The 26,273-nt window shown below is 45.9% G+C and overlaps 1 protein-coding gene across 1 annotated transcript in view; it reads left to right on the forward strand.

Moving 5' to 3' along the window:
- EHD3 (EH domain containing 3) overlaps positions 1 to 22,651 on the forward strand; it is a 44,717-nt gene extending 22,066 nt beyond the window's left edge. Inside the window, exons 4-6 of the mRNA XM_083175512.1 lie at positions 15,785 to 16,197; positions 18,574 to 18,738; positions 20,987 to 22,651. Of these exons, the coding sequence (XP_083031638.1) occupies positions 15,785 to 16,197; positions 18,574 to 18,738; positions 20,987 to 21,514 (1,106 nt within the window). The 3' untranslated portion in view covers positions 21,515 to 22,651. The remainder of the gene's footprint in view (positions 1 to 15,784; positions 16,198 to 18,573; positions 18,739 to 20,986) is intronic.
- The last annotated feature ends 3,622 nt before the right edge of the window (positions 22,652 to 26,273 follow it).

Below are 26,273 nucleotides of genomic sequence, written 5' to 3' on the forward strand. Positions count from 1 at the left end.
TGTCACAAGAAATATAAATCTTGACTTAGTTTGGACATTTATCAAATCTCCTACCGTTGTAACGTTCTCTGCTTTTATTTATTGGCGCTAAGCTATTTCAGAGGTGGTGTTGAATTCTGTGGGCCGTGAATGTGATTCTGCTTGCTTGAGTGTATTTTTTGTGTTTTCGCACTGAGCATGCTCCTTACCCAGCGCAGTCATACGCAGCTTCATGTTGTATTATGAAAACACATCCACTTGTATTCAGCTGCAGCAGGAGAAAGCATTCGATGGTCAGTGACCATCGAATGCTTTCTCCTGGGCTCGCTAAGCGTTTTCATGGGGACGCCTATAAAACATGGGCGTTCTCATGCCCCTGCACTGCCCCCAGCCTTCTCACCCCCCACCCGCCTGTGTGAGCGCCATCCCCCAACTGTGCAGGTCGGGAATGGTGGCTGCACAGAAGCCCTACGTATACATACACATATGAGAATATGCGCATGCGCAGTGGCTTACCATCGGTACCCTGCGCGAACACGCGGGGGGACCGATGGAACCAGAATGAGGGCCTTAGGGCCTTGTTCATGTTTGTAAGTATAGCAGAAAAAAAGTAACTTTGGAGCAGATGTATTAAGCCAGGCGAAGAGATAAAGTGGAAGGAGATAACCCAGCAGCCAATTGACTCCCAACTGTCATATTTCAAACTCGGCTGATTGGCTGTTGCGTTATCTCCTTCCAGTTTATCTCTTCGCCTGGCTTAATACATCTGCCTTTTTGTGTCTAGAACAAACCACGTTGCAGGACACGGGGGATAAATACATTTTATATTGTTTCTGTGCAGAGTGAATACGGTCTGCTTCTGCATATGTATTTCACAGATGTATGATGGCTTTATTTGTGCACTGCATTTAGATTTCAGCTGGAATCCTGGGATTGAATAAAATACCCGGCGGCATCCCTAACCCTTAACCCTATAGTAACTGTGTAGGATTTCTGATCATACAGGAAATGTTGCAGAGTAGAAAGACGATGATTCCATTTAGCTGGACAGTATAATCTCTGGAATAACTCAGCTGAGTCCTCCTGAGATTCCAGTTTACAATGTCTTTGCCGGAAGATGCCTGATGTTACTTATTAGGCCCCAGCAAATCCAATTTAAAACCTTCTCTCATGTTCGGTCACCATTGGCCTCATGATAGTTAGATCATCTCTGTTTTGCTGTTGAGCCTTCCGCAGTGTTACAGGCAGCTCCCATTACAGCACCCGAGGGTACCGGCTTTGCCATGGTAGTCCCCATATTTGCTGACGGTACCGGCTTTCCCACGGTAGTCCCTATATTTGCTGACGGTACCGGCTTTGCCACGGTAGTCCCTGTATTTGCTGACGGTACCGGCTTTCCCACGGTAGTCCCTGTATTTGCTGACGGTACCGGCTTTGCCACGGTAGTCCCTGTATTTGCTGACGGTACCGGCTTTGCCATGGTAGTCCCCATATTTGCTGACGGTACCGGCTTTCCCACGGTAGTCCCTATATTTGCTGACGGTACCGGCTTTCCCACGGTAGTCCCTATATTTGCTGACGGTACCGGCTTTGCCACGGTAGTCCCTGTATTTGCTGTTGGAAATCATAAACTCAGATTGATCATTTTTCCTTTTAGAATGTAAGTTTTATATTCCTCCTCCAAAATGAAAGTTTTCCAGCCAGAAGTTCCCCCAATGCCACCTATTTATGGGCCAATAGGCTTCTGACTGCCATGTTACAGGCTGTGTTTAAAATAAAATGACAGTGATTGGTATGTACTTTATTTTATTTCCAAATGACCACTAGGGGCTGTCGCAGCCGTATAATGCAGGCCTGGCCAACCTGTGTGAAACTACAAGTACCAGCATGTCCTGTCACAGTTTTGCTATAAGGGAATGCTGAGATGTGTAGCATGGTTATGGATGAGTGACAGTTTGTCAGTTTTCCAGCATTTCCAAGCAAATGGTCAACTGTCCTTTGCTCTCATCCATAACCATGTTTTTGTTCCAACCAGACACATCTGCAGATAAATCTGCGTGTGTATGGCCACCTTAACTTTTGCATAACTGTTCCTTAGGACACTTGGGAATAATGGATGATCTTTAAATTGACACCGACTCATCAAATCTTCCCTAGATCTTTATAGACGGGTGTAGCACTTATGACATCTTTAGGACAAATGTATATTGGTCAGAACTTCACTCTTTTCAGTTAGTGACATCACTGACTGTTTACATAACAGCCAATCCATACAGCCCATTAATGCAAAGCTGTCAGTCACTCACTGCCTTTTAAGTCCTCCCTCCTAACTAGCTTTACAAAACTGTATTCCACAAAGATACCCAGCACGGCCATAATGAACAAACTCATATACTGTGTCACCTAGCAATTGATTTTAAAAAATGTGGCCTTTCTTGCTCGTTATGTGTGACATTTTTATTTACTTTTGTTATCTAATTACATTGGTTTTTCTATGATATGCGTAATATTAAATAAAAAAATGTGACCTGCTTTAAATAATCTGTGTGGCGCTCCTGTGTTTTAGCCATTGAAGTATGTGACATGCTTGTGTTCCTATAACCCAGGTTTGTGATTGCAGGTTTAGTGTACTTGGCAGCAGTCCCAACTTTCGTTGAGACATTTGCACTGATTAAAAAGGTTGTGGTGGGTGTGGCTTCATTGAAAGGGGTGTGTCTTATGCAAATTACCCATGGCTTATGTGGCTTGGGACTGTCATAGTTTTTCAGGAATTGCAATAGACTTTTTATTTATTTATTATTTAAATTACGAGCTAAAACGCAATGAAATTAGTACAAATAGAATTTCTAATGACACACCGGGGGAGATGAACCAAGCCTCGGAAAGTGATAAAGTGGTGAGAAATGAAGTACTTGCCAGTCAGCTTCTAACTGTAATGTTACAGGCGGTGTTTGAAAAATGACAGGTGCTGACTGGTACTTTATCTCTCTCTACTTTACTTTATCACTGTCCAAGGTTTAGTGTGTGCGATGGCCCTGCATGCTTCATGTGTTTTTTTGTGTGTTTCATTTCCCCGTCCAGCGCAAGAGGAGAATGGATATAGCGGTCTCCGCAGATGCGTTTACGGAGGTATTGAAAAGCACCAGCGCTTTCTGCATCATGGTGGCTGCTTAGCCCTGCATGGGTTTTATTGAAATATCGCCCTAACCGCTTTGACAGTGTAACATCCACATTAACCGCCGCTGGTCCTTTGCGGCAAACCAAAAAGCACAACTAGGATGCATTTTGCATTAATACAATAACCCCATTTTCTTATGTACGTATTGTCTACCTAATGGGGTTCTTATTTCAAGAAATTCAGAAAAAAAATTATTTTAGGATTTAAACGTTCAAAAAAAAAAAAAAAATCCTTTTGACCCCAACTGTTAGAATTTGAAATAAGATCCGGTTATAGGAGATAACATCCCTCCGCCGCTGTTGTGTAATATTGAATATTCCACAAACCGAACCGTAGCCGTGTCCAATCAGCTCCCGCCTCACAACTTCCCGTGACAAGTATACCCATGTGATGGTTGGGGGGGAGGGGGAGGATTTAAAATTGCAGCACCTCTATGGTCATTCCAACGTAAACGGATCTGTGGAAGTAAATATGAGCTGTGATGGGAAACTGAAATTGCTTTGTCTGCTTTTTCCACCAAAGCAGGAAAAACCTGTTAAATGCTGAAAGAGCTTCTCAAGTGTCCAACTAAGAAACTCATCGTTGTCTTCTTATCCCCGGCCCTGTATACTGAAGAAGTCAAGCACACGGCTATCGGTATACGTAATCCGCCGTTGCCCTTGGTAATGTCTCCAGCGGAGAGCTATCATCTGCTTGCGAGGACTCTTTTTTTTTTTTTTTTTTGACCTGTGTGACATATATTAGTTAAAAGCCTGTCAAAATTACTGCTTCTGCAATACACTTTTCTCTTTGAGCTGTGACAGTTTTTTTTTTTACTTTCACTTTGATCTGTGACAGTTTTTGGTACTCTTTACTTAGAAGGGCGCCCATCATGGCCATCTCGGGCATTGAATGCACTAAAAAATCGGGTGCGATGCGACCGACGAGATGCCCGAGATTTCCCATAGGGAACAATGTTAAATGTCTCGATTGACCCGATTTTCCTGTTCAATGCCTCAATTGATCCAATTTTTCCATAGGAAACAATGTTAAATGGGCCACAGAGGCCAAATAGGCACCCTGAAGTGAATAATGGCCACCCGAATTGTTAACGCCACCCCACGATCAACGTCAACCCGAAGCGTGGCGAGCGCGGCGGTACGCATCCTACGACCATTTCATACCCCCACTATCCACGTCGGCGTGGAGTTGAGAATAGAAAGTGTGGCGAGCCACCGAGCCCGAAGCGTGGCGAGCGCACGCGGATACCTTCACAGGTATCCGCGTCCCCTCGCGGGCTTCACAGCTGTCCGCGTGCGCTCGCCACACTTTCTATTCTCAACTCCACGCCGACGTGGATAGTGGGGGTATGAAAAGGTCGTAGGACGCGTACCGCCGCCCCTCGCGGGCTCGCCACGCTTCGGGTTGACGTTGATCGTGGGGTGGCGTTAACAATTCGGGTGGCCATTATACACTTCAGGGTGCCTATTTGGCCTCTGTGGCCCATTTAACATTGTTTCCTATGGAAAAATCGGGTCAATTGAGGCATTGAACAGGAAAATTGGGTCAATTGAGACATTTAACATTGTTCCCTATGGGAAATCGCGGGCATCTCGTCGGTCGCATCGCACCCAATTTTTTAGTGCATTCGATGCCCGAGCTTTTTTACTAACGATGCCCACGATCAAAATCGTGGGCGCCGTTCTAAGTAAAGAGTACCCAGTTTTTAGCCCACAAACTCTCCACCCCCAGACACTATCTGCTCCTACCTCCAATCTGTCTTCACAGCTCCCTCGCTCCATATCCAGCAAGTTTAAAACAGATCAGTGTCCCTGCAAATTTGGCTTTCACTTTCTGTTGACATCTTTTAACACATAAAGGAGTAATTTGGTATGTTGAGTGCACTCTAGAGGTCACTGGCGGTACTTCACCTTTATATCTTTTTTTTTTATTATTATATATCCCATTATCCTATCAGTAAATCTCAGCATCTGATCCCAGTAACAAGGAGATCCTAATTAGGTCACTTGTTTTTTTACGCTGAATTAGTGTTGATCGTTTTTTTATGACCCCATTTGTCCTGTAGAACATAGGTATTGCTTACTGGGTAACGCATACTAAGCCTATACCTAATCATCATAACAAACTAATGAACTGTGTTTAACCCGAACACTAATGAGTATAGAGAGTATATATGTAAAATCAGGAAATCAATGCCGGCAGATTTCCATCATCCCAAAACATCTTGAGATGTTCGGGACATGTGGACAAAACTTATCTGTTCTTCACCCGAAAAGCAAAATAAACTAAAATGTACAAATATTAGCGTAAATCGTACCTATTGTAGGAGTTGTAAAACTCCTTCATTACAGTCCAGGTTTTAAGGATATCAAGACATGAGTCCAGGTGGTTAAATCACATTGTCTGAGCTACTAGTTAAGTCACTTATGCTTAATCATGGATATCCTTAAGACCTGGACTGCGTAGCTTTTGGGTTGTTTTAGGTGAGATTAAGGCACTACAATGATTTTTCACAATTTCATTAGATTTTGATGTTTCGGCACGATATATAGTTTGTAAAGTGGCAAATCGTGTGTGTTTTTCATCTGATCCAATGCGCGTCCCGTTAGTGTCGGATCGATCATACTGCACCATCGATTGATTGGAAACTTGATGAAAAAAGGAGTGCTTTTTGTGCATGCAATATATATCGAATGAAGTTTGACTGACGTTTCCTGTCCCCCCTAGCCTCCTAACCCAGCCCATCAGATATATACCTATGGTACAAATGTATACCGTAAGATATATCTCATACAATTTATCTTGTCTGGATCAATCACATGAGATATACATCTTATGCAAAAAAGACACCAAAGTCCAAAATCAATGGAATCACTTCTGGGAAGGTCCAAGGTGAGTTCAAGGGAATTTCCATCTGCCTTCATACAATATGCGATTTGTGCATGATTTCACCTGATTGAATCGGGCACTTGTAGACATCCCGTTTGCTTAATCTTATGTGCAGCCCGGCCACGGAGCCGTGTGGGGGACGGCAGAGTGTGGGGGAAGCCGGCTAATAGAGAGCCAGACAGAGGGAGCGGGGGGAGGCTGCATAGGGAGCCGGGCAGGAGGAAGCTGTTGCGGTGACAGCGGGAGTAGGGCGCCAGGTAGGGAGAAGACGCAGGCTGCCGGGAATCGGCGGTCGCCGGGAGGAGCAGATAACTTGAAAAAAAAAAAAACGCCCATACAGATGACTAGGAAGCTATTGATTGGCTGAGACCTCTCTCAACCAGTCAGCGATTGGCTGAGAGAGGTCTCAGATGATCAATGGCTTCCTAGTCATCTGTATGGGTGTTTTTTTTGTTTTTTTTTTTTTTTTCAAGTGCTATGCTTCTCCCGGCTCTCGCCGCTGCCCGACAGCCAGCGTCTTCTCCCTGCCCAGCGCCCTGCTCCTGCTGTCACCACAACAGCTTCCTCCTGCCCGGCTCCCTGTAAAGCCTCCCCCTGCTCAGCTCTCTATTAGCCATCATTCCCCGCCCGCTGACGACCCCTGCACGGCTCCCTCCTCCTGCAGCTCTCCGGGGACTGCATATGATAAATCCATGCGATTTATCATTTGCAAAACTTGGCACATCAAGTGCCTAATTGTGTGTCCCCCTCCTGGGGAGGTGCAGGGGGAAATCAGGACCGACTTGTCCCTAGGACAAGTCGGACTAATGTATGGTGGCCTCCACCGCTCCTTACCACTCTTCACTGATCTCAATCCACACTCCCGCCCTTCCTCTTCGCTCCGCCGCCGACTGCCACCTGACCTCTCACCTAATCACCTCCTCTCACTACCGTGTCTAAGACTGCTCTCGCGCTGCCCCCCTGCACCGGAACAACCTCCCGCCACCCATCAGGCTTTCTGATTTCCGTACCTCCTTCAAGTGCTCCCTCAAAACCCACTTCTTCCGACTAGCCTATCCCTCCTCCTCCTAACCGCTTTCGCTCCTCCTATCCTGCCTACACTACCCCTTCTTCCGTTCCCATCCATTCCTACTTATCCTATTGTTTTTCGTTCGTCCACCCACCTCCTTTTAGTATGTTAACTCTTATGAGTAGGGTCCTCCTTCCTCACCCTACCTCTTTACCTCACCTGTGCTCCTGCCCTGTTCTTCCCTTCCTCTACTTCATCTTCAGTCTCCTCGACAATTTCCACACCTACTTCAGAACTGATGATGATTTTAGTTCTACCCCTATTTATGCTGTATTTTATCAAAACACCCTGTACGTTACCTTGTCATTTGTTTTTTTGTTTGCTATGTACGGCGCTGCGGACACTTTGCGGCGCCTTATAAATAAACAAACTACTACTACCCTCCGCAAAGGAGCCCACACTAGAGGGGACTTGTGTGTGTTAGAAAATACGGTAACAACACAGTTTTTTTTTTTTAATTAGTACATCCCACCCCCTGTGTGAGAGTTTAGACTGTATGCTGCAATCGGGCTCTGACCTGTGGGCACACCTTTACTGGGCATGTGACCCACGCCTGGCAATGATACCGCTAATTATTGCTGCTCCTGAGTGTGAAGAGAGATTGTATAAATATACTAGTTACCAGCTCGGTCAAAATAACGGAACAACATAACCGTAATATCCTCGCCAGGGACTGAGCGCGGCCGAAGGGGGGGAGGTATGCTTCAATTCCCCCCCATAGAGGGGAGGAGCAGTGTTAGCCTTTTAATATATAGGATATAAAAATATGCGGTTTATAGAATTTTTGTGCCGCTCGTGACACATTTCCCTGTGAAAGGGTCACGTTCCACATAGATGGGAGGGAAGAGGGAGCTTCCTGGATGTGATAATCCTGATTTCCCCTGATCTCTCCCCTGGTTCCTCGCTGTGGGGTTAATTAGATTAGAGCGAGGCCCGGTACAAATCATAGGGGGGGGGGGAGGCTCAGTCTAGTGACAGGGCACAGTGCATGTAGCAGGGGGTTACTGCTGCGTAAACACTCTGAGCTCAGGGTGTATAAAGGCTGATAATCCCATTCTGTCCTGCAGTAAATCCTGGCACACGGCTGGGCCCTTTGTGTTTCACCACAGCGGGATTTTGTTACCTTTCCCTTTGTTTAACAGAGATCAAGTGTCGGCGGTTTTGTACAGTTGCAGGGTGGAAAGCAGCGCGTGAATCCCTGACATTAAAGGACCGTCCTGTAGTTGCTTTATGCTCCTGGATTAAGGAGAATTATACCGTTATTATTTCCTATTACACCCCGTATTAAAGAGTTAATAGGTCTCGGCCATGTCCCTGGTTCCTAGCGAACGGAGAAGCTGCAACATTTTTATTATCTGTAAGTTATTTGTACCACAAGGGTTTTGCTGTTCGGTATATAAGGCCCAATTCAGATTAGTTAGTAAACCTGATTTGGGGTTATGCAGATTGCGTAGCTATGTTTTGGGTGCCCCCCCCCCGCGCCGTTAGGGGGGGGCGCCGCCGCCCTGCCAAGCACGCCGCCCCTGCAAATACGCCCCCCCAATACCCCGCAGCCTTGCCTATCTCGCTGGTAAGGGCGGCTCCGTTCTTCTGCTGAGGACCACCTCAAAATGGCCGCCCCCATTCAGCAGACAGTTTCAGAGAACTGTGTGCTATATGGGGGCGGCCATTTTGTGGTGGTCCTCAGCAGAAGAACAGAGCCGCCGGGACCAGCAAGATAAGTAAGTCTGCGGGGGATTGGGGGGGGGGGGGTGTAACTATAGCACCGCAGCCCCGGTGCCCCCACATGCACAGCGCCCCCCTGCGGTGGCGGGGGCTGCGGTGCTATAGTTACGCCGCTGCGCCCCACGCAGTGCATGTTTTCCAGGTCTCCTCACAGATTCACAAGTGAAATAATTAGCTTCACCTGTGGCTCTTTTAAAATGTGTCAATGAGTAATGAATGCACCTGTGCACCTGCCGGGTGACTTGGAAAACGTGAACTGTATGGGGTCCGGGTTTTAGAACCCCAGCTTTAGGGGGGGGGGCATCTGACAAGGTTCTTCAAAGGTGTCGCCCCCTGTTTTAGAGGCGTACCAAGTCCAGGGTTTATTGTGGGATGCAGACTAATACCGTTTTCAGACCGCATATGCCGTGTCGCACCTGGGATTTGGACGTGGGTCCTGTCCTCAGAGCGACATGGCATATGCGGTCTGAAAGCTGAAAGACCCGGCTTATTTTCAGTGTCACACTGGGCGGAGCTGAGCGGCGGCGTGTCACTGGGGGGCTTGGGAGGAGGCACCACTTGGAGCTGACAGTGTTGTCTCCTCTATACTGAGAACGGGACCCAGGTCGCTCTACCCAGGCACCCGTTCACACTGCACTTGACACGGGTAAGAGCCTTGTTCAACCCTGGTCATTACCATGGTTGAGCACCCGTGTTGCTCGACCCATGGTGGCCCTTTCAGACCGCACCTCGACCCGTGTTGGGGCCGCAAAGACACAGCAATTACCCGGGTCTAGAGTGCGGTCTGAAAGCTGTATTAGTGAACCCGGGTGTCCGAATCAGCCAACCAGCCTGAGTAAGCTTCATCTTACGCAGACTGACCGCTGCCTGCAAACATGGCGAATCGCAACCGATGGTAGCGATGATAATCCGATGCTGTGTCCTCAGGGGCAACACTCCGACCTGGCAAATCCATGCAAGAGGCATCTATCTCCTACAGACACAACTGCTGCATTTGCACGTTATTTGCATGGGATCGCACAGACTCTTCCCTGCAGCTGTGCGTTTCCTTACACGCCTGAATTAGGCCCATCGTACAGTAACTGACATGTTAAAAACTTTACAAAGCGTACATAAGGGGTAATTCAGACTTGACTGCATGTCCACAACTTCACACGGCCAGCGTTCAGTTAACCCGCTGCCCCACTAGAGCGAATATGTCCAAAACCCATCGTAACACGCTCATCATCGCACAATTATTACACTGGGCACCAGTCACCGCAGGCTCAAAGGAACCAGAGACTTCCATAATTACGTAGGGACAGCAAAAGGACAGGGCCCTGCTCACAAGAGCTTCCATTCCTGAGGGGCTTTGGGTAGACACATGTGCGACGCTCGGAAGACGCGATATTGCGACAATTGACGTTACAGGTTTGAATGGTGACCTTAACCACATAAATTACGCCTGGATCACAGTTATACATGGCTTATGTGTTTTATAACATCACGTCGTCAACCTAGAAACCGGAACCCATAAACACAGACACGCTGCCAAACCCCGCCCAGCAAATGCGCATGTCGACAATCGCATGATGTGGAACGTGCACGCATATCGAAGTGACACAGGTCTCAGATGCACCCTCAGGAGGAAGTTGCCCGCCTTCGGCACCAACGCCATTGGCCGATCACCATGGGACTGCCCAGCATTTACATGGGAGCGCCCATGCTGGGCGTTCCCATGGGCGTGACTATCCGCCCCACGCCCCCTGGCTGCAGCCTTGGGTGCATGTACCCGGCAATCAGTCTTTTCGCCATGGCCGCACGCACCCGGTGTATGCACAGAAATGACCATGCACATATGCCCACCATCGGTCCCCATGCGGAGGTTTTAGTCAGTGTGAACGGACCAGAATAACCCCCAGTGTCTAGGTCGACAGTCAAAAGGTTCACACATTAAAAAGGTCAACATGCATTAGGTCGACACAAGCAAACGCTCAACATTAAAAAGGTTGACATGAGTGTTTTTTTTTTATTGTTTTGAATGTCTGTGTTGACATGGACAGTGTATCAGTGTACCGCATCCCCTCACTGCGCTCCGCACATTATTATATTCCCCCTCCAAGTCCGCTGGGATGGTAAAGTACAAGCAAGACCTTTTTGTGAAAAACTCATGTCAACCTTTTGATCATGTCGATCTTTTCACCGTTGACCTAATGAACACATCCTGTTGTTTACAGCTGTTTCTGATTTACAGTCTTTCCTATTGGTATCTATGTCTGAGTGTTTTCCCCACCTGTACGCGGTCGTGTTCTTTATCGTCTTCTCTAGCGTTTCCAGCTGACCTATTTGTTTCTGTTGGATACAGATGAGGGATAACGTGTGACGCCTCTGACCATACGGTGACCTGTAACCTTTGGATTATCCGCTCTCCTGCTTCTCTGTGTGGTGTAACACTTCTAGGTGCCATATTTACTGCAGACAATGGGCCCCCTTCCCTCCCCTGACAGTGAACGCCTCTGCGAGTGTGGTACTCACCAAAGGCATTAATACATGCTCATATTAGTGCATGCGCAGACCCCCAGCATCAGAAATGGGGCAGAATTCAGCCCCATCTGAATGGGTCTGAATCAGGCCCAATTTCCATGATCTAGAGACCAGTTACATAAACTACACGTCCTCCGTGTGGAGTCAGGAACCCCGGAGGGACTCGCAGACTAGCACCTGGTACATGTAATATTAGAAAAGGGTACTTGTGTATTATCAGGGCGCCTACTTCCTGGTTACTTCCTGTAACCGCTCCTTAATAGTGTATTAGTGTTAATTACCTTGCAAAATGATGCAGACCATAAAATGGGCAGTTCCGATAAGATGCATGCACAGTCGTACGATAATCGCTTAACTGCGCAAAAATGGGGTTTGACTTCTCGGATTTGGGCCGATATATCGGATATCTTAATAAATTAAATGTGGAAATTTTCTAATTTCTTTTGCAGCAAAAACTCAAAAATGTGCCCCATAGACTTGAATAGAAAAGTGTTACACCTGTTAGTAAATTGTAATAAACTGTTTTTATTGTCATTGCTGCATTAATAGGTCCAAAGTAGAGCAGCTTATGTACTAAGGTAGGAGAACACCACTGACTTTATGGACATTTGGTCCAAGAGTATTTCATTCATCTGAATATACAGATGACTGGTGGATGGGATGCTGTCGGACAAAATACCAACGCCGGCATCCCAATGGAGTGAATCCCAAAAGCAAGGCTTGCAATCCGTTATATACTGGTCTGCCACAGTAATGAGTGGGAAACTCAAGAGACCGCTATGGGCACCAGATTTGCCCCAACCATTGTGAATCTCCTGAACATGGGGCAAATCGATGAATAGGTTTTTTGTGGTGGCTTATTCAGGGTGACCCATGTGCTCTGTGACTAATACATAGATGACCTTATTAGTTGGCAAGGAATTTCTGAATTTGCTGATTATTTAATTCTGGTATTTAAATATATTATAGGTTTGTTTTTTTCTTGGGGGGGGTTGTTGATCAACAGTGTCTAGAAAGACACTAGGTCAAAAGGTCGGGGTAAAAGGTTGACATGAAAAAGGTAGACACATAAAAAGGTCGCCATGAGTTTTTCCCATTTTGAAAAAATATATATATTTTTAAGAATTTTTCATACTTTACAATCCATGTGGACTACAATTGGAAATGTTAAAGTGTAGCGGAGCATGACCAGTCCTGAAGCATGTCTAGCGAAGTGAGGGTGTGCGTTACACTAATTGGGGGCCCGTGTTGACAACGACAGACAAAAAAATGTGACAGAGGGAGCGCGCCGATCGCTGGCGAATGTTGCATGCATATGCCGGAGACTCTCACGTGCCCCATTCTCTGCAATGGACGTGCAAGTGTGTGAGACGCTCGCGCGTCTACGTTCGCCAGCCACCAGGAATGTATTGCTGGTGAGTTCAAAAAGAACGGCTCCATCTGTATGTGCTACTATATATGCACGTGTTTTATTGTACTCATTTATATTCTAGTTTATTGGGTCTTTTTGGGGATTGGGAATTTTTTTCTCAATACAATTCTTTCCACTGCTGTTTTGTTTGTTTACTGTTTAGTTTTGTGGCTAGTATTCCTGTTTTTTTTTGGGGTTTTTTTTTTAACACATTTAACCCTTTGAGTGCCAAGTGAATTTGTAATGTTTACCTTTTATAAAGGACATATAATTTTTTTTTTTTTTTTTTTTTGACCCATTTTTTTTATTTGAATTTATATAACACATGTGACCGACGCCGGCATTTTTAGCGGATATTTTGAACATCTCTCACAGATGTTGGCACTCAAAGGGTTAAAGTATTTCTATTTCTAGTACATTCGATCATTACCCCTATGAGTGTCTGGTGTGTGTCTTTTTGCAGTGGCATCTGCTGGAATCGATTCATCTGTCAGACCACACTTAGGTCTACAGTCACTAGGTCGACTGGCAGGAAGGTCGACCTGACTTAAGGTCGACATGGGCCAAGGCAGTGGTCGAAGTGGAAATTTTGAAGTGGGGGTATGGAAAAGTAAAGAGTGAATATAGTGCGCACCTTCAGGCACCCCCCTGTCCATCAACGTCCCCTGCCAGACTGCCCCGTTGTACAGGGGTATTACAAAAGCACAATATGTGCTGCTGAGTGATCAGAGAGCATCCTGAGGGGGAAAAAAAGTTGTTTTTTTTATCTTCAGATTAAAGTGGCGGTATGGCATACCCCCGTATACCGCCCCACTTCGACCACTGGGCCAAGGTCGACATGAGGAAGGTCGACTGGTCATAAGGTCGACATGGGTTTTTCACTGTTTTTTGACCCGAATGTCGACATGGACACAGTTGGCAATGAGAATCGTGCTTCGGGCACGGTGGCGAGCAAAACCTCCTCCACGCCCTAGTGGATGGTAGGGCATGAAATACCGCCTGTCGGCTCAAAAAAACAGTGAAAAACCCATGTCGACCTTATGACCAGTCGACCTTCCTCATGTCGACCTTTATGCAAATTCGACCTTAAGTCATGTCGACCTTGGCCCATATCGACCTTAAGTCAGGTCGACCTTCCTGCCAGTCGACCTAGTGGGGTCGACCTAATGACTGTAGATCTAAGTTCATTCTAATAGATGACCGCATCCCCATCTGCTGGGTACGATAGAAAGAGTTGTGCAGTGTTGGATTTTGTGCATGATTTTAGCATCCGCATGGTCAAATCAAAATGTAGCATTACGGCCGGTAATTATATAGATGGTTGGGGGTAGGGGGGGGCTTACAGGAGTACAGGTATACGCCTAAAATAATGCATATCATGAAAACATTTATTTAAACTACAACACTCGATCTATAGAACACTACAATGTAATATCAGAAAATAACACTATTCATGTATTCAGCATAATAAGATGCTCTGAATTCTGTAATAAATGTTTTATAAAAACTAAGATGCAAATGAATAAAATATTGTATCAAAAGCAGATTTAAAAAAAAATAACTTGTTTGTAATTAGAAATGATACATTAAAAACAATTAATCTATTTGTTAATATTTTGTAAAAAAAAATATAATAATAATTTGGATTAACAAAATGCATTTACAGTACAGGTTGAGTCTCCCATATCCGAAATACGGAATATTCCAGAATGTCATTTTATGAGCGTGACTGAGATAGTGACACCTTTTTGCTTTCTGATGTTCAGTGCACACAAACTTTGTTTGATTTTATTAAAAATCTTGTATAAAATGACCTTCGGGCTATGTGCATAAGGAGTATAAGGAACATAAACGCATTTTGTGTATGTACACAAATTTGGTTTCATGTGCATACTTATTAAACCTATACTGTATATGTATACAATTACCTCTGGGGTTGTGTATAAAACATAAATGCATTCTGTGTTTTAGATTTGGATCTCCATGATCGCTTATTATGGAATTGCAAATCTATCTGAAATCCAAAATAATTTTGTTCCCAAGCATTTCGGATATGAGACTCAACCGGTAACTTTTATTAACCCTTTCAGTGCCAACGTTGCTGTAAGAGATGTGAATAATATCCGCAAAAATTGCCGGCTTCGCTCACAGCGACTTTCTTTTATTTATTTTTATGGGCGCTATATTTAACTAAACTTCAGTTAATTGACTTCAGATCATTTGCCGGCAATAACTAAAGCGATTGATATTCCTCGTCTACGACCCTGGCATTTTTATCAGATATTTTGCACGTTTCTCAAAGCAACATTAGCATTTAAAGGGATAACTTGTTTTGTTTTGAATACTTTGCCCTAAATCTCTCCTGTTCACACCTTTCCACATCTTTTATACCCCTTTCACACAGAAAGGCAAATTACTGGGTTAAACATTTCTACCCGGTAATTTGCTATTCAACAGGGGGTTGTGAAGCTGGGACCTACAGAAAACTCACCACACAAATGCGAGTAAAAGTCTGGATTTAAGGGCTATTTTGTTTGAAAGTGGGATAATTTACAAATCCCGCCACCAAGACTTTCTGTAGTCCTCCTGCTTGGGAGTACTGTCACATTTTGGTTAACCGGTTCTTACAGATTACCAAGAAGTTGTCAGCAAAAAGTTTTTTACATTTTTATGAGTTTTTTTGCTTAAAGTTCATTCAAACAATGAGCTACAGGTAAGTCTCCCATACAGTGTGTATAATGGTAACCGGATACATTTACTAACTGTTAACCATTAGACCAGTTTACATTCTAGTGTAGCTTGTGACCCTTGTAGATGATGTAGGTCAGCTGCGCACCAACAATAAACTAATCTACCTGGAACATCAAAACTTAAAGGTGAAGGTTAAAGGAGGTCATGTCCAAGCAACACAAATGAAAGTTGACCAAAGGTGGTAAAATCCTCCTCAGAAACCTGAGGCTTTTACAGTCATTATCCTGTAATAACCCTATAAACTCCACTATCATTTCAGGCTATGACTTTGCAGCAGTGTTGGAATGGTTTGCTGAGAGAGTCGACCGCATCATTCTGCTCTTCGACGCTCACAAGCTAGACATCTCCGATGAGTTCTCGGAAGTCATCAAAGCTCTCAAGAACCATGAGGACAAGATGCGCGTAGTCCTCAACAAGGCGGACCAGATTGAGACCCAGCAGCTGATGAGGGTCTATGGCGCCCTCATGTGGTCCTTAGGGAAGATAGTCAACACTCCAGAAGTAATCCGGGTGTATATTGGCTCTTTCTGGTCCCACCCTCTTCTCATTCCTGACAACCGCAAGCTATTTGAGGCTGAGGAGCAGGATCTGTTTAGGGACATTCAAAGTCTTCCCCGCAATGCGGCCCTAAGGAAACTCAATGACTTAATCAAGAGGGCGCGACTGTCGAAGGTGAGTCTAAGTGATCGTCTTCAGAGATTGCTTTTTGTTTTAGTTTTGGAATGTAATTCTTCTGGGAGCTCTAGCCCTGTGGTGGCCAAACTCTGCCTTAATGGACCCATCACAGTTCATGAATGAGGTGGCATCTTGAGGCACTTCACCTGCTCAGGAGGGGATTGGTTGAGTGCTTGTAGAGATGATCCATCATCAAAGCACAGTAGGGTCATCAGATATCTGTCTCTAAACAATAGTTGGGAGGATCCCCCTTTTAGTATACTAGTGGGGAAATGTGTTTTTAAAAAGTTGAATTCAGGCTTATGAGCATGCGTTTAGGGGCTAATTCAGCAAACCCTGCAGATTACCGAAAATGACATATCACATAGCGACAGAAGTAGCGATGAGGGAAGGCGAGGGACCATTGCAGGGGTATGCTCCGTACAACGCGGGTGTGGTTTATTAGATAGACAATATCTGGACAGACCTCATAGGTCGACCCCAAAAGGTCAACACACAATAGGTCAACAGGGTCAAAATGTTGGCATGAAAAGGTCAACATGGACCTCCAATTGGTGTGACCTGTACCCTTGCACAGCAAGTGAACTCGGGACATCACTACGCACGCACACTATTATATTATCCCTCTACAGCAGTGTTTTTCAACCACTGTGCCGTGGCACACTAGTGTGCCTTGAGCTGTTCTCCAGTGTGCCCCAGTTCTAGAGATGCCCAAACTAGTTTACAGCCACCACCAGTTCAAGTATTATTTACTGGTCTCTTCTTTTCATTTAAAGGGCCATTGTATTTTATTTGTGTTACCTGTGGGGACCAGTGTGATTGTTTTTTATATGGGGGCAATAGGTTTTGTTTTTTTTCTGTGGGGGCCAATGTGTTTTGCCCTGTGGGGATCTCATGGTGTGCCTTGGCAATTTTAAAATCTTATTTAGTGCGCCTATAGTATGTCAACATGGATGGTGAAGTAAGAACAAGCCGGTTTATAAAATAAAAAATTGATGAAACACTCAAGTCGACCTTTGTCACTGACTTTTTTGACCCTGTTGACCTTTGTCACATCGACCTTTTGGGGCGGAGTCTAGACACAGTAGATTATCTGCAACCAAATCTCACAGGAGTGAGGACCATTTGGGGGAGGGCTGACGAGGTTGCTTTGACCTGAAAAATGGCCGATAACACATGATAACGATGCGCCCGCAAACTATTGTGTGCGCTTTGCAGAGATGGACCCAATGGATGAGGCGGCTTTGTACTGCATGGGTCCCCACAGCATGCTGCTGGGAGTTGTTGTTTTTTTCCTCGCAAAACTGCAGCTCATACTGAATTAGGCCCTTAGTACAGTAAATTGCTTAGAGGTGTTGCTCATAGAAACTGCATTTTGGCACTAGCTCTCCTTTTGAGAAAGTTTGATAAATCTCTCCCATAATTATTAGGTTGTGTGGTAATGTTCCCGTTATACAGAGCGTAGTGGAAATAATGATCCTATTTGGAACGTGCATTACAGTGATAATGATGATGCCGGAATAGAGAAGCCGTTCGTGTGGCCACATCCTCCCGCTCCGCACAAAGTGACTTTCAGCGGCTTTAGAGGGGTTTAAATATAAATGACAAGAAAGTAAAACTGTTCTATTGTGGGTCTGGGTTTGGGGATTTGTAGCTGTTTGTATTGCGCTGGGATTCACGTTCGGTATTTCCTGTGTATGATGTGACTTTCTGTCCTCCGAATACAGTCCCGGGGTCATACGGTCACAGGAAATCATGCAATGCTTTTCTTGTGTGAATAATGAAATGGGACGGAAAATACATGATACATTACAGGGGAGGGGGTGTAATGATTTTACTGAGGGCATTTACATAGAGCGAGAGCGAAAGAGAGATGGGTCTATACACTAAGGGGCTAATTCAGCCCGGTTCGCTGGGCTGCCAATTTGGGGGAATTTACTAAGATGGGTGTTCTATGTCACATGGGATGTTGCTGTGGGCAACCAATCGGATACTATCTATTTTTTAGAAGGTACTAAATAAATAAGTAGATTCTGATTGGTTGCCCATAGCGCAACACCCCTTACGAAATCGAACTCCCATCTTCGTAAATTTCCCCCAAAGTGAATGTAGATAAATTTCCAACCAGCCGGCTCCTAACTGACCACATGTTCGAATAATGGCAGTTAGGGGCCGATTGACTGGAGCATCGGTTATCATTTACAACGAGTGTGAACAAGTATATCGCTCGCTGATCAATCTGCTGCTTAGTGTCCGGTTGCCGTGGGTTACAGAACCTTGGTTCCGCAGTTATCTGTCGTCGGAATAAATGCTTTTCTCTGGGAGTTGCACCTTTGCAGATCGGAGCTGACAGTGTTCTTATGCCGCCCGCAGGTCCACGCTTATATCATCAGCTCCTTGAAGAAGGAGATGCCAGCCGTGTTTGGCAAAGACAATAAGAAGAAGGAACTGATTGCCAGCCTGGGCGAGATTTACGCCCGAATCGAGCGAGAACATCAGATCTCTCCAGGGGATTTCCCAAACCTGAAGAAGATGCAGGTACAGTGTCACACATGGGGCCCGTTGCGTCATTGGCATAGGGACCGCTCCTTAATATAGTATTACCGGTCACCTGATGTCCAGCGCTGTCAGACCTCCCTCCCCCCCCCCCCCCTGTTTGGAAGCGGTACATCTGTCAGAACAGACTTAGGTCTACAGTCATTAGGTTGACCCCGGAAGGTCGACAGGGCTCAAGGTCGACCTGACTCAAGGTCGACATGGTTTTAGGTCGACAGTTATTAGGTCGACATGAGTTTTTCACTGTTTTTTTATTTACCCGAATGTCGACATGGACACAGTTGGAGTCGAACCGCAGCCCCTCGCATCGCTCGCTTCGCTCGCAATGCTTCGGGAACATATTTTATTCTCCCACCACGCCCTAGTGGATAGTAGGGCATCAAATACCGCCTGTCGGCACATGTTGGTTTAAAAAAACAGTGAAAAACTCATGTCGACCTTTAACCCTGTCGACCATGGGGACAGTCGACCTTCCGGGTCCACCTAATGACTGTCGACCTAAGTCTGGTCTGACAGATGACCGTTTCCCTCCTGTTTAGTGCATGTGCACAATGTGCGTCATGTGGAACACAAACATAGTCTTTCAGCTTTGGGAATTACAGAAGTTTTTCTATATGTATGCAGCACATACAGTATAATATATACAAAAACCGCAGGAATTCAAAACATACACTTATATTGTGCAGTAACGGCTGTAAATCCTGACTGTGATATGCTGGGAACAGTACTGTAGTGAGGAACTGATTGGGATCACTCTCTGCCTCCATCTCATGGCTGTAGCTGGTACTGCAGCAAGAGGGTATTGCACCCTCCCCATTCCTGTGAAATAATATTACCAATTTCTTGCATAACTCCGGTATACATGGCATGTAGCAATAGATTTATACCTAATCTAAATTTATAATTTATTTATTGATTCATTTATGCAACACCTAATCGATGGATAATAATGTATTTGGTCATCTAATCTAAAATTCATTAGTAGGTAAAGCAGTGTTTTTGTGTACTCTTGTTTAAATACTTTGCTATTTGCAAGGCTTTACGAGGTATATGTACTATAGTGTTCCTTCTAGGAACCAAATGAGGCAGGGCGCTGGAGGGGCGGACCGGGCACGCCGACGTCACTCGAGGGGGCGTGCCCAGGCCGCCGCGTCACTCGAGGGGGCGTGCCCGGGCCGCCGCGTCACTCGAGGGGGCGTGCCCGGGCCGCCGCGTCACTACAGGGGGCGTGCCCGGGCCGCCGCGCCACTACAGGGGAGCGTGCCCGGGCCGCCGCGTCACTACAGGGGGCGTGCCCGGGCCGCCGCGTCGCACATGGGGGCGTGCCCGGGCCGCCGCGTCGCACATGGGGGCTTGCCCGGCCATGACTACGTCACTGAGCTGCCGGGACGTAGCCATGGCTGGGCAAGCCCCCTTCAGCGATGCGACGGCCCGGGCACTCCGGCGGGACAGACTGCAGGCTGATTTAGCGGGGCGCTGCTAGAGGGGCAGGGCGCATTTTGCCCTTTAAAAATCGGGCAGGGCGCAGCGCCCCGCTAAAACATCCTAGTGGGAACACTATACTTAGCTGTGGAGTGAGATAAAGTGGATGGAGATCAAGTACTGTACCAGCCAATTGGCTCTTAACTGCCATTTTACTGGCTGCCACTTTATTTCTCTTTACAATATCTCTCATCAAGGCTTAGTACACAGACCCCTGTGTACCCAATAAGCAAGCCCAATCTCACTTGGCATCATACAGTTTAAAAAATGATCCCATTGGTGGAATGCGTGGTGGTGTCACACAGATGAAATGTGGCTAAGTGTGAATTCCTTTCTACTGTATATTAAAGAAACACATCAAAATGTGAATTCTGTTCTCTGTAAGTGAAACGTGTCAAAATGTGAATCCCATTCTATTTTAGTGAAACGCGTCAATATGCATTCCATCTTAGTGAAACGCGTCAATATGCATTCCATCTTAGTGAAACGCGTCAATATGCATTCCATCTTAGTGAAACGCGTCAATGTGAATTCCATCCTATATTACTGAAACGCATCAATGTGTATTCCATCTTATATTAATGAAACGCATCAATATGTGAATTCCAGTTTATATTAGTGAAACGTGTCAAAATGTGAATTCCATCCTATACTAGTGAAACGCGTAAATGTGCATTCCATCTTCTATTGGTGAAATGAGAATTACATCATATTTTAATTCTAATATTTCTTTGGGCTTTATTTTCAGGACCTTTTACAATCCCAAGATTTTAACAAGTTTCAACCTTTGAAGTGCAAGCTTCTGGAGACGGTGGACGATATGCTGGCCCATGACATTGCCCACTTGATGGTACTGGTTAGACACGAAGAAACTCAGAAGCCAGTCCAGATGGTGAAAGGAGGAGCGTTTGAGGGCACCCAGAATGGCCCGTTTGGACACGGTTATGGGGAAGGGGCAGGAGAAGGCATCGATGATGCAGACTGGGTAGTGGCCAGAGATAAACCCATGTATGACGAGATCTTCTACACACTGTCTCCCGTCAACGGCAAAGTTACCGGCGCCAATGCCAAAAGAGAGATGGTGAAGTCCAAACTGCCCAACACCGTCCTGGGGAAGATCTGGAAACTTGCGGACGTAGACAAAGACGGCTTGCTAGACGATGATGAGTTCGCTTTAGCCAATCACCTAATTAAGGTGAAATTAGAAGGCCACGAGCTTCCGAACGATCTCCCCTGCCATCTCCTGCCGCCCTCCAAACGGAAGATGGCCGAGTAACAGAGCAGTCGGCGCGTTTTGATTAATAGAGATGTTCCCTACTTCCAAATGCTATACGAGATTGAGCTTTTATTAACAAAATAACCAGACGCTAATTCAGTTTTCATTTGTGCTGACATTTACTAAAGAATAAAAAAAAAGGGAAAGGAGATCGTCGTAAAAGATACGAGATGTGTGACGTATTCCCGAGTCCGTGTTGCGCTGTATCGTGCTTTCTATATACTGACTGCTTGATGGATGCCTCAATGTATCGTTACCGTACAATGTGTTACGAGAATAGGCCTCTTAAGGTGCCCACACATGGTGCAATGTGCTCCGTGCGTTTTGCACTAGATTGCATCACATCTAGTTCAAAACGCCTGCGATGTGCTACAACAGTGTGCGTTTCGTTCTAGATGCGATCTAGTTAAAAAAGAACGTGCAGCACATACTTTTTGTACTTTGCGATGTTATGAGTGCGCATCGCAAGCCCAAAACGCACCATCTATGGGCACCTTTTTGAACGGTTTTAGCTCCTTTTAGAACGTATGTATCTGTTTTACGGTCCGTGACTGGGAAATCTTCCAAGTGCATCTTCTGGAGATCGTATCTTTTTAATGATGTTTAGAATAATGTCCATTTAATGATTTGTGAGGGATGTAAAATGATACTTAAGGAAGAGGTGATACGTTTGAGTTGTGCGACAGTCTTAAATCCGTGCATGATGTGAATTAGACAGAAGTCCTATATACTGTAAGTGTATCGGGTGTTTGACTCCTTATCAGACCAGGACGGGGTCTCAGCAGTTGGGTAATGAGCCAATCAATGACTACCTATCCGGGAGGGGACTTACACTGTACATACATAAATGTGAGAATGCAGCCTATGAATTCAATCGTTCTTAGTGACATCACTGAGGCGGGAGGAGGCCCGTCATGTCCCCTATCTCATTAATGTGAACTGATAATGACTTCCCTCCTGACTATTATTGTGTTCCAGAAGATGGCTTACGCCACTGTAATTTGCCGTCTGTCTGTTTTATCCCGGTATAAGATGAGTTTATAATTGTTCAGAATATACAGGCACAAAGACTGTGTAGAAATTGTATTTTCATCTGCTAAATATATAACTTATTTTATAAATCTATGCTTCCAACAACGCGCTGTGTGTGTTTTATTGTAACTCTCTGGGGTGATGCGCTAACCGGTGGATTTAGTTTCTGTCCAAGGTTACCTACTGTCCAGCGCATACAGTGAACGCAGCGGGCCCTACAGTATGATGAACGGGATGCAGTTAAAATCCCGGCGGTCGGGATCCCGGCGTTCAGAATCCCGACGCCGGAATCCCGACCGCCGAAATGCCGACACATTCTCCCTCCTGGGGTGTCCACGACACCCCTGGAGGGAGAATAAATTAGTGTGCCGAGCTTTGCAGCCGTCATTAGTTCCACACTGCGCTGCAGAGCAAGACCATGGAGTTGGCCGGTATCACAGCATTTCCTGGGCTGCTGGGATGTCACATCACACTTCCTCTGCTGAAGCTGGCACGGTGAGCCGCACTTCCCTCGTCACCCATGGAATAGCAATGTTTAAGAATACAGAGCTGCATGTTCACAATATTATCATGGTAAAGCTTGCATGATGTTATAGCTTTTGGTTTATAATTTATTAAATTATTATTATTATTTTAAATCAGCTAATAAATGAAATAGCAAAGCGATCATCTCTAGCCAATAGGTCAACAACATGTAGCCAGCAGGTTTAAAAGGTCGATATGACAATGGCCGGTATTCAGATCACTGACCGTCAACGGTCGACATTGAAAAACAAGCAATAGGTCAAAATGCCAATGGTCAACACCTGAAAAGTTGACATGTTCTTCACAATTTTGAAAACATTTTGGGTGTTTTTCATACTTTACCATCCTCGTGGGCTGTGATTGGGAACGGTAACGTGTGCTGTGAGCAGCGGTTTCAGAGGGAGGTGCTTGGCTGAAAGCGTGCTGAGCCACGCGAGGGTCCAGCTACACAATTTAGGGGTCCATTTGCTCAGGTGACAATACCGACACCCAAAAAAACATGTTGACATCTTCCGTGTCGACGTTCTTCTTGTGTCAACCTTGTGCATGTCACCATGTCTCTGAGCTATGCCACACCCACAATGGTCGACGCTATTTTTTGGCCACATACTGTATTCCAGCTTATGTGACCACCATCAGTGCTCATGTGTACCCTTGCAGGCTCGCTTTGCTCGCCATACTTCACAAATGGTGGCTCGCTGCTCGCACCACAGTTTACTATTCCCGATAGATGTCCATGCAAGAAAATGTCAGTAAAAAATGTGAAAAAAAAATCCAAAACATGTGTCGACCATTGTTATTTCGACCTTAACCACTGTCCACTTTTCATCTGCTGAGCTCTTGAAATCTTCTGCCTTCTGCCCCTGCTCGCCCCTCGGAGGTTGGACCTGCAGATAGCGGTGCGCCAGCACTGGCACACATCTATGGATGGAATATGACGCGATACATCGCGGGTGCTAAAAAGCATCCGCAATGTGCCGATTCCGATATATCTCATGTTCTGCAGGTCCGACCTCTGACTTCGGTCTGATGCGCACGTGACTGCACTTCGGATCGGATGTCATACACATGCTGATTTCACCCCGATTTTTTATATATATATATATATATATATATATATATATATATATATATATATATATATATATATATATATATATATATATATATATATATATATATATATATATATTTTTTTTTTTTTATCAAATCGTATAGTATATGGGGGCCTTAAGTTTAATGATATCACTTAGGTGCATGAAAGGGAGGGGTAATACTGAGTAAGAGAAAAATACATGGTCTCCCTCAGCACACTGGGTGACACCAGCACCCAGATTTAATACCCCCGATATCATTTAGTGTGCTGGGGGAACAATGATTTTGACCTTTTCTAACGGTCTACTTACTGACTATACCTAGACATTGTAGATCTATTATCCAGATACTGTATGCCCCCAGATTGCAAAGAATCTATGGCCACGCCCCTAGTGGCATGTGACCACACCCCTAATAGCATTTGTTCATGCCTTTTATTATTATTATTTAATTTAGGGTGTGTGCCATAGGAAAAAAAATCTGCATGCACTACTTTACTCCCTGAAGCGGTCACCTATACATTTGTGAGTGTCCACTTGGATAAGTGGTTTCCTTTTTTTTTAAAGGAGATTAGTTGTAGTTAAGAATCTGTAAATGGCAAAACATAATATTAATACGAACGGTAAGAGATGCATTCAGAGAATCTGTTCCCATCATCCTGCATTATTCCGAAGGTCACACACCGGCGCCACACATCACACACACACGGGACAAATCATGCATAGACACAGCACAAGGATGTATGGTCACGGACGTGCTGTGTGGGTGGTCCTCTGTCTGCTATAGAGTAACAGGCTGCTGTTCTGTATACTGTAGTCGCTGAGAACTTGGGGAGAACTTGCACACTGCAGTGATAAATGCATGGGGCGTATTTACTGTTCCGTACAATCCAGAAATCTGGATAAGGAGACCCAAAGCATTCATGGACTATTTGGGGTAGGTTATCTATTTTTACTTTTTTTTTTATAAAGCAGACACTAGAAGAAATGGGTGTGGTATGGGGGTCATTACACTGACATTGGAATAACGAATGCCGGTACTCCAACAGCGGGGCGAGCACAAAGAAACTCCTTGTGGGCTGGCTGTTCTCGGCATGCTGCGGGCTCATTGGCTGGCTGCGCTCGCCACAGGTTCTGTTCTCCCTCTATGGGGGTCGTGGATCCCCATGAGGGAGAATAGCCCCTGGTGTGCTGCGGCATACTTTGGGGGGAGAGGTCTCAAACCTAGAAGCTGATGGGCAATTTCCCCGAATGCCAGAGAACCTCCTGTCAGTGGACAGATGTCAGAATCCGGGCTGTTAAAAGCCCAACAGTCAGGATCCTGAGTTATACCCCTTTTACACCGCCGAAAAATCCGGGTCAGCGGCGAGTCAGACCCGGATCCTCGGCGGTGTAAATGGGGGTTATCCGTGTCCACCCGTGTAAATGGCGGTGTAAATGGTCCCGCTGCGGGTCCAGGCACCCGCAGCGGGTCCACAGCGTGCAGCGCTGGGGAAGCTGTCCCCAGGTGCTGCGGGAGGAGGGGGGTCCCTGCGGCTACTGAGGCGAGATGGGGTACCTGTCAGCGGCCAGCCTGACACGGCGCTGCCACTGCTGTATCTCCCCCCGGCGGCCGGTCCTTGCGGCGGATGGACAGTCAGTGTCGGCGGTCCCTCTGGCGCAGGGGAAATAGTACTTTTTCCCCTGCGCCAGAGGGACCGCCGACACTGACTGTCCATCCGCCGCAAGGACCGGCCGCCAGGGGGGAGATGCGGCAGTGCCGGCAATCATAGTGTCAGGCTGACAGGTACCCCCTCTCCCCTCAGCAGCCGCAGGGACCCCCCTCCTCCTCACAGCACCCGGGGACAGCTTCCCCCCTCTACCCCCACAGCACCCGGGGACAGCTTCCCCCCTCTACCCTCACAGCACCCGGGGACAGCTTCCCCCCTCTACCCCCACAGCACCCGGGGACAGCTTCCCCCCTCTACCCTCACAGCACCCGGGGACAGCTTCCCCCCTCTACCCCCTCCAAGCTATATAGATAGATCTATATAGATAGATATATAGATCTATATAGATAGATATATAGATCTATATAGATAGATATATAGATCTATATAGATAGATAT

This window comes from Crinia signifera, chromosome 3 (genome assembly GCF_055691185.1).
Source record: "Crinia signifera chromosome 3, ASM5569118v1, whole genome shotgun sequence".
Lineage (NCBI taxonomy): Eukaryota > Metazoa > Chordata > Amphibia > Anura > Myobatrachidae > Crinia > Crinia signifera.